The 16,044-nt window shown below is 38.6% G+C and overlaps 1 protein-coding gene across 7 annotated transcripts in view; it reads left to right on the top strand.

Moving 5' to 3' along the window:
* The first annotated feature begins 1,214 nt into the window (after positions 1–1,214).
* The window catches only part of LRRC7 (leucine rich repeat containing 7), a 498,913-nt gene continuing 484,083 nt past the window's right edge, over positions 1,215–16,044 (top strand). For all 7 annotated transcript variants that reach the window (XM_060304379.1, XM_060304393.1, XM_030865914.2 and 4 more), the window contains exon 1: positions 1,215–2,338. In XM_060304379.1, coding sequence (XP_060160362.1) covers positions 2,337–2,338 — 2 coding nt within the window. In that variant the 5' untranslated portion in view covers positions 1,215–2,336. The remainder of the gene's footprint in view (positions 2,339–16,044) is intronic.

The following is a 16,044-nucleotide window of genomic DNA, read 5'->3' as shown; positions in this document are numbered from 1 at the left end:
GCTGAGACACTAAGATGTGGCAAATGTTTACAAGGACAAAACCATGGGTGAAAAAAATAGAGCTCCACAGAGGTCAATTCAAAATTTGTCCTTAAAAAAATTTTTTTTTCATCTCCTTGCCGTTTCAGAACCCTTTCTCAGTGGTGTTTTATAACACACTTTTAAAATGATCTGGATTTTCAAAATATGCTCTCATTCCTCTTTCCTTTTACATGCAAATAATATGATATACTGGGAAGTTATCCTTAAAAGTCAGCCCACTTTCATGGCCCAGGTAAAGTGGAAAATAATAATTCTTGGTACTCTGCAGATTAGGTGTCAATCTCCAAAGTCTCTTCCTAGACAATCCTTAACAGCCAGAAAAGATGATTTTTGACCTTGATGATTTTAGCATTGCAAATCCAAGAATATGAGCAAATGCATTTTCTTTTTAGTAAACTGTGAGTTTGCATCCACCCCAGAGTGGTAAATGAATACCATGACATCTGCCTGTATTAGCGATGTAGAGAAATAAAGGGAAATCCTTTCTTATAATGAGGAAACAAAAAGCGTATAGCCTATATTCCAGGAAAAGAAAAAAAATAGGTGATTCCAGGATAATAAATCTTATTTTAAAGAGAGAATTGACCCAATGGGTTTAGAGAATAAAAGAGAAGTCTAAATATAGTACCAGCTTCGTCAATATGTTTCTTAATATATTGCTGCTTATGAGAGTTTAAAGACAAGTGTGAGAGAATAAAGTGTCTGTGTGTGCTTTTACGTGAGGAAGCATATGAGTGTGTGTGAGTGTGAGAGTGTGTGTTCATGGCAGGAGGCGTGGCGGTGAAAACACGAAGGATAGTTAGAAAACCCCTTCTTATTTTGCGCACTCCCAGGGCAGCAACCCTGGCCCCAGAAAGAGAAGGGAACGTGAGAGCAGGCACAAAGGTCGTTGCCTTGACTGACGTGAAGCGACCGACCCGCTAGCAGAGACTTTTCTCCTTGGCAGACAACAACCTGCAGCGGGAAAGGCGGGCGGGGGAGGAAACCCCGAGGAGGCGCTCCCAGCCGCCTCTTTGCTGAGATAGCAGGAGCGGCAGCCTGCGGAGCCACGAGCGCAGCGTCACCGAGCCGGTGCGGGTGCAGGGGAGCTCTGGAAGGCGCAGAGGCCCGGGGGCGCTGGTGCGGCGGAGTCTCCCGCGCTGCAGGACGCCGCGCCGCCCGAGCGCCACGGGCCGGTCCGGCAACGGGAGGAACCGGCGGCCCAGCGCTGCCCGGCGCCGTGCCTCGGGCACCTGCCTGGCGCACGGCGGGCGACTGAAAGAACCCAGAGAGCTCGGCCTGTTGTCCCGTTCTCTAACAACAGCCTGTGCCGGAGCCGGGAGAAGGCGACCATTTCAATTCTCCGCCGAACTGGGATTTTTCTTCTCACAATTTGGGGAAGCCCGAGTGGAGGTCAGAGGGGCAGGCGAGGATCTCAAAAAGAGGCCGAGGGCTGTGAACGTGGTCACCCCCTCCCCTATTGCTGGAAAATCTCCTTGACATTTTTTACACTTTGAAGCAGCTGCAGCTGGTGTCGTCGGAAAAGGGGGTGGGAAAAAAGAGAGGGGGCGGGGAGAGCACGGAGACACAGCCAAGAGCCAGGAGCAGCGCCTCCTCGCCTGCCAATCCTGGCACCTGTTCACCGAGCCACTGCACCGAGGAGGACCCCACTCCGGGCGAACCCTGGGCTCGAAGCTACGGACACTCAGCCCCTGGGCAGCGGGTTCTCGCCGGAGGGACCTGCAACCGCCCACTCGGCCGCCGCCTGCAGCCGCGGGAGCGCACTGCCCCTCCGAACCGCCCGCTGCGCCCCGGTCCCCGGGGATCCTCGCCCAGGAGAGGCGCGGCAGCGGGCAGGGGGTGTTACGGAGTTGGGTGCAAGATTCGCCTTTTCTGCTCGGATCTTCTCCGCCCAGGATTCATTGTCTGTGGAGCCTTCTGGGGGTGGGGAGGGAGCTGCGCCTCCGCCACCGCTGCTGCCTCTTCTGCTGCGGTCGCTAGCGCGGCGCGCAGGGCAGGCGGAAGCTGGGCAGTGGATGCGCTCCTGCCTCCCCCGCCAGCGCTTCGGGCTTCCCCTCAGCTGCTTCCCGCCGGAACCTCTCCAGGTGTCCACCTGAAGGGCACGGGCATCATGGTCTAACGTGGCACCTGCCTGGAATCCCCTCTTTCTCCTCTTCTCCTCCTTCACCGCTCCTCTCCTCCGAGGAACCTCGTGCCCACTCCACTGCGGACCCCCGAACACTTTAAGGAATAACCCTTGGCAGCTGCACGATTCACTCTCTCCGGAACCTCATGGGCAGTTTCTCCCGCCGGCGATGTGAGTAGGACACTATCGCTCTGTGGCCAAGGGGGTTGCGGGGGCCTCGCCGCGACAGCCACAGCGCCCGAGGTGTGGGACCCGGGTGGCCGACGGGGGCGGGGGTGGGAGGACCGGAGCCTTCAGCGCCCTCTGGGAGCTGCTTGCGCGGTGGCCCGCGGAGGCGGCGGGGAGGTGGTAGGTTGCGGGGCATTTAGAATGGGGTGCTAGCTGTGCGGGTGCAGGGGAGCGCCGAGCGGCCTGGGCTGAACTTAAAGGGTTACATATTGCAAAAAGGAAACGTAAAGAGCTAGATTGGGGTCCTGGTGCTGGGACCGTTGGTTGAGCTGAGGTTGATCTTAGTTCTTTATTATCTTGGGTATCTCCAGTCAGTTTTTTCCTGGAGGTGTCTGAAGGATGAAGCGCTCGTTTGATATTCTCTCTCTCTCTCCCTCCCCCCCCCCCCACACACACACTTGTGGCAGGTCGCGTTTGTCCCTTTATCTTAGAAGCTGTAGTATTCCTGTTTGATGTCTATTTGTTTGAAAAATACAATTAGAAAATCTTTATGCCTTTGGGGATTAAAGGGAACGGGTGGGGTTTTGGGGAGGGGATGAAGGGGAAGAAGGAGTATGAGAGACTGGAAGACCGAAAGAACTGGGGGAGCGATGGAGCGAAAGCTTTCTCCCTGGGAGTCAGGAAAAGCGTTGTCTCCTTCCCCCTAAGCTAGACAACTCCTACCCACACATCTTCTTTGTGTTGCACGGCGAATCTGGTGAGCCAGCTCTATTCCCAATCCCAGTGCTGAGCCCCCTTCAGCATCTAGCATCCTCCTCTTAGAGTCATTAATGATGCAGGACTAGTTTCAGATCCTACGTGGAAAGAGGGAGGGAAGCACATTAACATTACGATAACCATAGAACCATAGAACCATAGCTCACGGACAACTCAATTGGCTGCCACAGGGTGTCCTGCCTTACAGTTTGCAGAGTCAAGAATGGGGGTGAGGGAATGCGGCTTGTACAGAATGCCTTTAAAAAGAATGTGACTTAATAATAACGGAGATGGCTGCAGAATTGCTTCATTATACTACTTCTTGCCCATCAGGGCTGCATAAAGGACCCGCCTCCGCCCTCTCCCTCACTGTCTCCTCCCCATCAAGTCACAAAGCGAGCGGGCTGGGCGAGAGGGCGCAGCGCCAGGCAGAGAAGGGAAGGGTGACTTTCACAACTCCCGGGAATCGGCTTCAGGAAGGAACCATCTGAGACTCCCACGACTCCCACGTTCCTTTCGAAGTTGTCCTTCAAAAGAAATTAGAAAAGGTGTGTGTATGGGGGGTAAGGGGGGGGTACGCTCAGTGAGATATAAAAGGTCCTCCACCTGCTCTTTCCCATTACTTTCCCAATACACTTCTGAATTTACCTGCAGTGGTAACTGGGTCACCACGTAAAGATGTGTACCTGTTTACATTGAAATGTGGTTCTCTTGGTAGATGAAAAGCAATTTGTATGTGAGCATATTTTAACCTGGGTAAAATTTCTAAGCACAGTAGAGAATTTATAGCGTGGGCGAGAAGAGTGCATTCCAGTGAAAGCAGGACACGTGATCTCCAACAGGAGCGATACAGTATTAGGAACTCGATTTTCTTTGTTCCAGGCTGAGCCTATGAGATGCTCGGCATCCCTGTTGCTTAAGTCCTCCTTTAAGAAGGAAAAATAATAAAGTTGAAGGGGGCGAGAAGAGAATGTGGAGAAGCACGAGTAGATACCTGTGAAGGGTTTGAACCTTCTGCTCTGCCGCCCACCTCTCCTCTTTTACTGCCCACCCTCCACCCACCCCCGCCCCTCGCCCCAGCTAGACCCTATTTAAAAGTGAGGCATTCCTTCCGGGAGACGTGGCAGAAAAGTTCTCCAGCCCCTGCACACGTGGGTTCTCTAGCGCCTCAGAACCTGCTGCGTTTCTCAAAAGATTCTGCCACCTCCCCAGTCCAAGTGTCACGCCTCCATCCAGGCGTCTTGAACTGACTTTACAGACTCTTAAGAGAAGCACCACGAGATTTTGTGCAAAAGACAGTAGATAAGAGTCACATCCCTGCTTCTTGGAAACCATTGATCGCCGCGGGGAAGAATGAGAAAGTAGGGCTGTAGGAATGATTTTAATTTTCCTTAAAAGTAAGTCATATGACTAAAGTATATTGAGGGTGGTGTTTAGCGCTGTTTGCGTTTTGGACTCCCGGGGAGTGTATCAGGCATGTGGAATGTCCTGGGGTGTGATTATTTATTAATTTAATGGAGGTAGAACTTGTTCTAGACCCACCATTTAATTAGTTCCCTGACTTGGAGATTTCTTATTTCATTTTCACTCCATGTTTTATAAGCGATCTTAATGGGCTGAAGTTTTTAGAAATGTGGGCTATTTCTGTCCTGTGCTGCATTGCATCATACTAATATGTGTTGGTAAGGAAAGCAGAGTCAATTTCCATGACATATTATGAAGTGAGAGTTCTTTATACAGTTTTAAAAATACTTGACTGCCCAAGAAAAGATGTGTACTTACCATGGCAACCCTTACATTCCCCATCACGTGTGCCTGCACATATGCAGCTTCAGAATTAGAAAGCACTTCTTAAAGAAATAAACCTGCTTCAGTTACAGTAGCCATGTTTTATTCCGAATTTTAGTGCTGCTTTAGTCTGGCATTAAAATTTTCTTAATTAAAATTTCATTCCACTTTTGTTTGTAAGCTTTTAATTTTTCTGCTTCCTCTATAAAATATAGAACATAGCTTAAAGTGCTTTTGTGCATCTGTATTTTTGTGTGCTTTCGATTTAAAAAAAATGCAAAGATACAGATTAATATCACTATGAATTTTTATCAATTATGAAATCATTAAGTGACTGTATTATCCACATGGTGTTAATTCTCAGGGGTATTTCTTAGATCTCTGTCATTTGCAGTTCATAGTACATGGTAATACTTGATATGAAAACCTAGTTTCTTTAATCATGACTTAAAATGTCCACCCTTTAAAAATAGTTGAAAAAATAAATAAAACAGTTGAAAATTTGAAGATAAGGTATGTTTTCATTGATGTATCAAAATTACACCTATTTTTACTATAATTTTATCTTCTGATGACTGTTGTCCCAGTGTAAGGCTGGATCCCTCATTCCATGATATTATAATTTCATTTCATATCCAAATTAACAGAGTGCACAAAGAGTAACCAACTATTGATAAATTACCATCTGAGTTATTTCTGGATCCATATTCCATTCTTTTTCCTTCACATAAATTATTTCATAATTTTTGGAAAATTCTTCATTAGAGAATATATGCTATTCACTGAGTATAATAATTATAACAACCACATAACCAATAAAAGACATTACTTGGAGTACTTTGGTCTCTCCAGTAAGAATGGCTGCTTTGTAGAGTATCATCCATATTCTGTTTTGGCTGGGTCTAGTCAGTCACGTGAATTGGCAAGATGGCTTTGGGGGAAACGTTAATTCACATCTGTGACACAGAACAGACCTTTAGTTTGTGCCAAGCCAAGTGATCATTAAGTAATTCATATCTTCAAGGAAGGACATATAGAAGATGATTCTAGGATCTTCTGAGAACCTTGACATTTTTACTTTGAAGCTGTTTACTACATCAGTATTCAGTGGAGGGTTTTTAATGTCTCAGGATTAAAAATTGGAATTTTAAGATTAAAATAGCAATTTGACCATATAGTGTAGCTATTAAATTCTACTCTGAGGAACCACAAAATCAGAAAGGAGATGCCTAGATGGTAGGTTTTGTATATATGTTAAAATACTGATTCGTGAATTATCAATGAAAACTCAAATTTCAAAGTGGTACTATAAATCAACAATGTTTGAAAAATGATGGCCACAAAACAGTAATATTTTTCCTTTATGAAGTTTTTAGCCAGGTTTTGTGAATAGGGCTTGAATCATTAGAAATATCCATGTTTTTATAGAAAATACTCTAGTGAATTATCCTGAGGTAGTGAAAGAGGATTAAGAAAACCATAGGTACTTCCAGAATTAACATGTGATCCTGGTAATACAAACCAGCCTCTTTTAATGCTATAAAATAGAAGTAGTAATAATTGCTAATTTATAATTCTAGTACATAGCAAATAATAAGACAAAATGGTACATTTTAGAAGAGTGCAACATAAACTTTTTGGTACAAATGAGGTTTTCTATAGTAATATGTGTGTGTGTGTGTGTGTGTGTGTGTGTGTGTGTGTGTGGTTATATGTCGTGATGGCATAGTATGTTTTTAAGGTATGCCATTTAAATAGTTAAATATGTTTATTTCCTATCTTGGAATTAAGTGATATGCTTAAAATTCTTGACCTTTTGTGGTCAGGAACCATCCCTTGTCATCTGGCTTCTCTTACCATAGTGCATAATTATAGTAACAGCTACCAGCTCCTAAAGACCTACCATGAGTCAAGTGCCTTATTTCAAAATAATCCTTTAAGAAGCATTATTCTCACCATTTGAAAGATTAGAAAATTTAGGTTCAAAGACAGAAGTAATACGTCCATGTCACATAGCTACAAGGTGATGATTTAAACCCAGATTTGGCTTCTGTACCATTTTCTCCATCCTATGCCTTCTCCTTCACAGGCAAAAATTGTGCTTGTTAGATGACAGAAATCTGTAGATCATTGAATTATTTCCTAATGAATTAAAAAAACTTAATATTTTGAAACAACTTTTCAAAGTTATCAACATATTTGGCAATAATGCACCATATTACTTTTGTGACCACCGTTTAATATTGGTACAGAAGATACTGCTGCTTATCTTCCTGGCATAATTAATTCATGACAGAAACATTTAATAAACTATTAGAATTTGTCATATAAAAGTACAGTAAGGAAGTTTTCAGTAAAGCAATTTTGAGTCAATAGCTGTCATATCTACTTTGAAATTGTGATTTGATATATAAACCTCTGGAGAGGTATCATATATGCTATGTAAATTATTAACCATAACAGAAAAATTATCATTTGTCATTCAATGACACATGGAAAAATTATTAAATAAATTTAATAACCCAAAGGATTTCCTGCATATACTCACTTTCACTGTACTGTTCACTGCTTGATAAATTACTTAAAATCTCTGTAGAAAAATATTATTTCACTTTAATAAACATGAAAGCAATAGTAGTTACCAGAGATGAAGTAGTGAAATTTATGTTAGCATTGACATGATCTATTTAAATATTTTAACACTAGCGTAAATGCTTAACATTGTTTAAAGACTTCATTTACTGGCTTCTTAAAGATGCAGTTTCTTCAGTTGTGCCAGGGTACTTTTACTCTACATGAAGTTCAGTAGGTTGAGGTGATGGTGATCCCAGGCCCAAGGTGGTAGCATAACAAATTTGTTAAGAGCAAGAGAATGGCAGGATATATGTGTAAGTGTGTGGTGTGTGTGTGTGTGTGTGTGTGTGTGTGTGTGTGTGTGTATGTTCAGATGGAGAGAATTAAATTTTGTGCTCTTCAAGAGGTAAAATAGTATGAGAACAAGTGAGATGCTGTAGGTTTCAGTTAAACAAAAGAGGTAGGTGACCTGAAAAGAAAAATACTGATAGTGTAAGTACTATCATTATGAGATTTTCACAGGGAGAAAGAAAAGGAGGTGGTACTGTGGAATACAGAGCTAGCAGAGGAAAAGATGGGTAAAACAGTCTAAGAGAGCATTTGATTTAATTCCCCAAGAAAAAAAAATTACAGGCTTTTATGTTATTATACTAAAAGAGATAAATATTGGTTTGTATAGTGGCAAAATATTTTATAGATGGCTGTCTGCATTATCAAATTATGTGGTAATGGAAGGAGAGGCAAGAAATGAACCTTACTGAGATAGTGCCTAAATGTTATGAAGACCTTTGCTGTACTAAAAAGGTGAGTAATGGATACAAAGCTAAAATGTGTCAGCTGAATTTGAAGAATTAATATGACACAAATGGTGTAACTAAAATAATTTAAAAGTGCAAATAATTAGACTTCTTGAATATTAACTTATTAGGTTTTCTGCATCTAATGCATTCACCATTGCAGTTCTTACCATGAGTAGGCATCTTACAGAGTCATTAGAATGGAGATGTACCTCCGACCACATATTCTTAGCACTGGCATCACATTGAATATTTATTCTGGTGTTATTCTGAGTTGGTGTAACACAAGACATGAAAAAAATTTTCTTCCCTACTTCAAGTGTGATTAATTTCTTAAGACAATTATAAAAGCTATTATAATTAAATCAAATACCTATTTAAACTTCGAGTGATTGTTAAATATTAGCAATATCCTTAGGGTAATACCATATTGTTGAACATTGAGCATACCACACACATACACATACAGCTGTAATTGCTCTGTTTTATAATACATACTCTCACATAGCTGTCATCTTACTATTTCATGAGTTCATAACATTTCTGAGAGTTAAAAGACTTTAGAGGGTCTTATTTTACAAAAGAGGAAACTAAGCCCAGATAAGTGTGCTTTCTTGTACAAGGTCACACATCTGTTAGTGAGAGAAACATAAATAGAACCAGATCTCTTGGCTTCCAACCTCAGCCACTAAAACCACACCTTTGGAACTTCTGGAAATTTTACACCTTAGCAAAGGGAAATAAGGATGAAAATCTTAGTCTACTAAATTCAGTTAATGAAGTCAGCCAACATGATGACCCACCCAAAATACATTTCTTTCTCATTTCATTTTTGGCTTGAATTTTGGCCTGAGTTTTTATTTAGCCTAAGATTTTTGGACAATTGCCTTATCTTTCCACTTTGATTTGACTATCTAGGCAGTTTAATTCTATAAATTTACCATCTGTTAAGTATTCTATTTTTAAAAAGGTACCATTATTTAAGAAATATGGAATTAATTTCACTAATATTAAAGTATTCTAAGTTTGGATACTACAGCCTTTTTAATGAAAATTAAAATGTTCTTTTAAATTATTGATCTATTTAGAATAATGCCAACTAAATGTTAGATGATGGAGAAAAGTTCAATTCCTTTTAAATAAATGAATTTTCTTCTGAATTTGCTAATTTCATTAAGGATAATCAATGATTTTTCTTACCAGAAAACAAGAATTATTTAAAGTGAGGTTAGACCTTTCTATAAAATATTGCCTTGAATATTGATTAGGAAAACATTTTTATCAGGAAAATAAAATATGATATAGTTGAAATTTCTAAAAACATACTCATTTCTGTTATTTTTTTTTGCATTACAAAGTTATATTTTGGAGGGTCCTTTGAAATAATAAATTTCCTCTTACTGCTAAATATCTACTTACTTATCTGTTATGTTATGACTGTTATGACTTTAAAGAAGGGAATTCTCTGTTCTTTCATCAGACAAATTAAAACAAATGTTTCTCATTTAATGTTTTCTCTAATACTAAAATTCTGAATACATTTTATCTAGAATCTTCAGTTACTGGGAAACTTAAGATGTTTTCTAACCTACTACCAAAACATATTAGCAACAATTATAAAACATTTTTGAAATGATGATGTACATCTCTTAAAATATGTATTTGGCTTATAAATAATGGCATACAGAAATATCTACACACAAAAGTATTTACTTAACAAGACTACCTGCATAGCCACATATCATAACCATTTTTAAAGGAAAAATGAATACTTCTTAGTGTAGCATTAATGTTTAAAATTGAAGAAAAAATATGGTGACTAAATTAGTTCATTACATATCAGAACGTTAGCTCTGCTTTTCATTTGTGGAATGGTTCTTATTCATGCCAGCTTTCAGTGTACTGTTCTGGGACTCGTGGGTGTGATAGAATGGAACATATTTCTGTATCTGTGAATATAATCCCACATACCATTTTATATGACAAAATCTGAATATCCTAAGACTAGGTGTTAAAGGTAAGACAAGAAGTCAACCTTTACCGGTCCAGGGTTTGAATTACCTCCATAATAATGCTTGTTTTGTCTTTCAAATGATCTAATGCTATTTAAAGAGACGTTATTTAGACAGGTACTACAAGGAGTAAGGGATTTTTTCATTTGATTCCTTGCTTGCTAGCTTGCTTATTTACTTGCTTACTTGCTTTTTCTATCTCGATATAACTAAGATTTACTTCCTGCAGAATAAAAGCAAGCTGCTGAAACTCAAACATAGTAGATACCAAAGTGGGATATGAACAAGGGGAAAGGTGCAAAGGTGATGTATTCTTTGTATTTTGGTACAGAAACTACTAGAACTGCAACGTATATTTATTTTCTATATAAAAATTATGAAGAAAATAAGCTTTATTAGTAAATATAGTTATTAATATAATTACTAAATATAGTTATTAATAGTTAATAAATATATGAATTAACAGATGGGGTACATGCTCATTTACGAAAATATATTGGAAAAACTAGGAAGATGGGTAATTGAGAATGCATTTATCTTAAAGTCTAAAATGTGCTGATGAGTAAAATGTTAAAGCATGGTTTGTACAAACAGTGTTTAATGTCTGCTTTTCCTAAATATAATTGTATATATGTCAAGCTCTTAGTCCTAGGTACAGTCTCTATGCATCCTATCCTAAATACACCCTCTGAGCCAGGCCAAGGGCCCTTGTCTCCTGGAACAGTTGGCAAGGTATATATCTTCTCTACTCTTTGTTAATTAGCATAAATTCAGCTGTGAATACATGGTGTAATAGTGACTGCTAGTGGAATAACATCAGTCTCTTTGCACACAGTCTTGGGGATGCACTTGTCACCCCTTTTGGCTCTGCATGTGACAAGGACAGCCCCAAAGCTCAAGAGTACATGTCTTCTTTGCATGTGTAAAGTTATCCACGATTTTTAGAATGGAATATATTCTTAATCTTCTTCTCCTTTTTCCAAGTAGAATTTCTTTGTATGATAATGTGTGAAAGATAGATAGGAATGCAGAAAAAAGAAAATTGAATTTGGATTCTGGAAATATGGATGAATATTTTCTTGTCTTAAATGTCCTTAATATTTTTAATATTTTTGTTTAACAATGGATAAAATAGTATATTTTTGGTATAAAAAGTAGGACATTTTATTGAGAGTCAAGAATTATAGTCAGATGGGCTCACATTATAAAAAGTAATATAATAGCTTCCAGTATTTACACTGAGAAGGAAGGCAACAAAAAACCCTATGATGTTACTTGAAAGGTTTTACACTCTCCTCTGGATCTGAGACATGTAAGAAATTTACCCTTAAGCTGAGTAAAGATCACTGTTAAGTTGGTACATTCTTTTTAGACTGCTTAGTTAAATGAAATATATATGACTATTAATATACTTTAATGAAACGTTAGAGTGCTTTGATTATATTTTTAAAAAAGATCAAAGCTTTAAATTGTGTGATTTGTGTGATCACCCAAGATCACTGTAAGTTGGTCTTTTGGGGATTCTTCAAAATGTGAATATGTATCATTCTTAGCATCCTTAAATAATTGTTTAAGTGGTTGTCTCCAAAACTAGCACATGTATAGTGGCTCACTTGATTTTTATTCCTAGCATACTAGTTCACAGCATAGTGCAGAAAAAATGCATGTTGTGTGAATGAATGGTTTCATTTATGCCTCTGAATGTCTCTGACTCTGGCAGCTTTTAGTGTGGTTCCTCTGGATTTCTTCTTCTCTTTGCTTTTTGAGAACATCATAGGATTTAAGTCTCCAGTCCCTCTTTGCAGTTAGGCTGACATGTGACTTAATTTGGCCAATGCAATAGGAGCTAAAAGTGAGGAGTATCTCTTGAGTAGAAGTATTTATGACCTAGTGCACTATTTGCTCTTCTCCTGATACAGCAATTACAGACATATTTGTCATGATGGGGCCTCCACCAGCCTGACACCTGAACAATTACATTAAATAAAGTCATCCTTTCAACATGTAGCATGAACAAGAGTGAATGTATTGTTGTGTTAAGATTTGGGGGAGTGTTTGTTACTCAAGGTAACCTAGACTTTCCTTCCTTTCAAATTCACTGAGTGAAATTCTAGTGAAAGAATCCTGATGTCCAGTTTATGGTGTCACAATTACAGGGCTGTTATATGGACATACCTCTAGTTTACAGTTTAATATAAAATTGTATTCAATTCCCATTTATATTCTGTCTACAAGAGACCCACTTCAGACCTAGGGACACATACAAACTGAAAGTGAGGGTATGGAAAAAGAGATTCCATGCAAATGGAAATCAAAAGAAAGCTGGGGTAGCAATACTCATATCAGATAAAAGACTTTAAAATAAGACAGTTACAAGAGACAAGGAAGGACACTACATAATGATCAATGGATCAATCCAAGGAGAAGATATAACAATTAAAAATATATATGTACCTAACATAGGAGTACCTCAATACATAAGGCAAATGCTAACAGCTATAAAAGAGGAAATCGACAGTAACACAAAAATACTGGGGAACTTTAACACCTCACTTACACCAATGGACAGATCATCCAAACAGAAAATTAATAAGGAAACACAAGCTTTGGATGACACAATAGACCAGATAGATTTAATTGAGATATAGGACATTCCATCCGAAAACAGCAGATTACACCTCCTTCTCAAGTACACACAGAAGATTCTCCAGGATGGATCACATCTTGGGTCACAAATCAAGCCTTGGTAAATTTAAGAAAATTGAAATCATATAAAGCATCTTTCCCGACCACAACGCTATGAAATTAAAAATCAATTACAGGGAAAAAAATGTAAAAAACACAAACACATGGAGGCTAAAGAATAATTCCTAAATACCCAAGAAATCACTGAAAAAATCAAAAATGAAATAAAAAATACCTAGAGACAAATGGCAATGAAAACACGATGATCCAAAACCTATGGGATGTAGCAAAAGCAGTTCTAAGAGGGAAGTTTATAGCAATACAATCCTACCTCAAGAAATAAGAAAAATTTAACCTTACACCTAAAGGAACTACAGAAAGAAAAACAAACAAAACCCCAAGTTAGTAGAAGGAAAGAAATCCTAAAAATCAGAGCAGAAATAAATGAAATAGAAATGAAGAAAACAATAGCAAAGATCAATAAAACTAAAAGCTGGTTCTTTGAGAAGTTTAAAAAAATTGATAAACCTTTAGCCAGACTCATCAAGAAAAAAGAGGGAGAGGACTCAAATCAATTAAATTAGAAATGAAAAAGGAGAAGTTGCAATGGACACTGCAGAAATACAAAGCATCATAAGAGACTACTACAAGCAACTCTATGCCAATAAAATGGACAACCTGGAAGAAATGGACAAACTCTTAGAAAGATATAACCTTCCAAAACTGAAGCAGGAAGAAATGGAAAATATGAACAGACCAATCACAACTAATGAAATTGAAACTGTGATTAAAAATCTTCCAACTTCACAAAAGTCCAGCACCAGATGGCTTCAAAGGTGAATTCTAGCAAACATTTAGAGAAGAGCTAACACCCATCCTTCTCAAACTCTTCCAAAGAATTTCAGAGGAAGGAACACTCCCAAACTCATTCTACTAGGCCACCATCACCCTGGGCTTTCTGTCCTTTTCCATTGATCTATATTTCTATAAAAAAGAAAACTACAGACCAATATCACTGATGATTATAGATGCAAAAATCCTCAACAAAATACTAGCAGACAGAATCCAATAACACATTAAAAGGATCATACACCATGCTCAAGTGGGATTTATCCCAGGGATGCAAGGATTCTTCACTATACACAAATTGATCGATGTGATAGACCATATTAACAAATTGAAGAATAAAAACCATATGATCATCTCAATAGATGCAGAAAAAGCTTTTGACAAAATTCAACATCCATTTATGATAAAAACTCTCCAGAAAGTGGGCATAGAGGGAACTTTCCTCAACATAATAAAGGCCATATATGACAAACCCACAGCAAACATCATTCTCAATGGTGAAAAACTGAAAGCATTTCCTCTAAGATCAGGAAGAAGACAAGGATATCCACTCTTGCCATCATCATTCAGCATACTTTTGGAAGTCCTAGCCACAGCAATCAGAGAAGAAGAAGAAATAAAAGGAATACAAGTGGGAAAAGAAGAAGTAAAACTGTCACTGTTTGCAGATGACATGCTACCATACATAGAGAATCCTAAAGATGCTACCAGAAAACTATTAGAGCTAATCAATGAATTTGGAAAGTTGCAGGATACAAAATTAATGCACAGAAATCTCTTACATTCCTATACACTAACAACAAAAAATCAGAAAGAGAAATTAAGGAAACAATCCCATTCACCATTGCAACAAAAAGAAAACAATAACTAGGAATAAACCCAACTAAGTAGGTAAAAGACCTGTACTCAGAAAAGTATAAGACACTGATGAAAGAAATCAAAGATGACACAAATGGAGAGATATACCATGTTCTTGGATTGGAAGAATCAATATTGTTAAAATGACTATACTACAGAAAGCAATCTACAGATTCAGTGCACTCCCTATCAAATTACCAATGGCATTTTTTACAGAACTAGAACAAAAATTCTTAAAATTTGCATGGAGACACAAATGACCCTGAATAGCCAAAGCAATCTTGAGGGTAAAAAAACGGAGCTGGAGGAATCAGACTCCCTGACTTCAGACTATACTACAAAGCTACAGTAATCAAGACACTATGGTATTGACACAAAAACAGAAATATAGATCAATGGAACAGGATAGAAAGCCCAGAGATACACCCATGCACCTATGGTCAACTAATCTATGACAAAGGAGGCAAGGATATACAATGGAGAAAAGACAGTCTTTTCAATAAGTGGTGCTGGGAAAACTGGACAGCTACATGTAAAAGAATGAAATTAGAACACTCCCTAACACCATAAACAAAAATAAATTCCAAATGGATTAAAGATCTAATTGTAAGACCAGATACTATAAAACTGTTAGAGGAAAACACAGGAAGAACATTCTTTGACATAAATCACAGCAAGATCTTTTTTGACCTACCTCCTAGAGTAATGGAAATAAAAACAAAAATAATCAAATGGGACCTAATGAAACTTAAAAGCTTTTGCACAACAAAAGAAACTATAAACAAGATGAAAAGACATCCCTGAGAATGGGAGAAAATATTTGCAAATTAATCAATGGACAAAGGATTAATCTCCAAAATATATAAACAGCTCGTGCAGCTGAATGTTAACAAAACAAACAACCCAATCAAAAAATGGGCAGAAGTCCTAAATAGACATCTATCCAGAGAAGACATACAGATGGCCAAGAGGCACATGAAAAGATGCTCAACATCACTAATTATTAGAGAAATGCAAATCACAACTACAATGAGGTATCACCTCACACCAGTCAGAATGGCCATTATCAGAAAATCTACAAACAACAAATGGTGGAGAGGGTGTGGAGAAAAGCAACCCTCTTGCACTGTTGGTGGGAATGTAAATTGATACAGCCATTATGGAGAACCATATGGAGGTTTCTTAAAAAACTAAGAATAGAATTACCATATGACCCAGCAATCCCACTACTGGGCATATACCCAGAGAAGACTGTCATTCAAACAGACACATGCACCCCAATGTTCATTGCAGCACTATATACAATAGCCTGGACATGGAACCAACCTAAATGTCCATCGAGAGATGAATGGATAAAGAAGATGTAGCACATATATACAATGGAATATTA

This window comes from Globicephala melas, chromosome 1, assembly GCF_963455315.2.
Source record: "Globicephala melas chromosome 1, mGloMel1.2, whole genome shotgun sequence".
NCBI classification, from domain to species: Eukaryota; Metazoa; Chordata; class Mammalia; order Artiodactyla; family Delphinidae; genus Globicephala; species Globicephala melas.
Note: the sequence above shows the minus strand (reverse complement) of the source record. Positions and strands in the feature narration are given on the sequence as shown.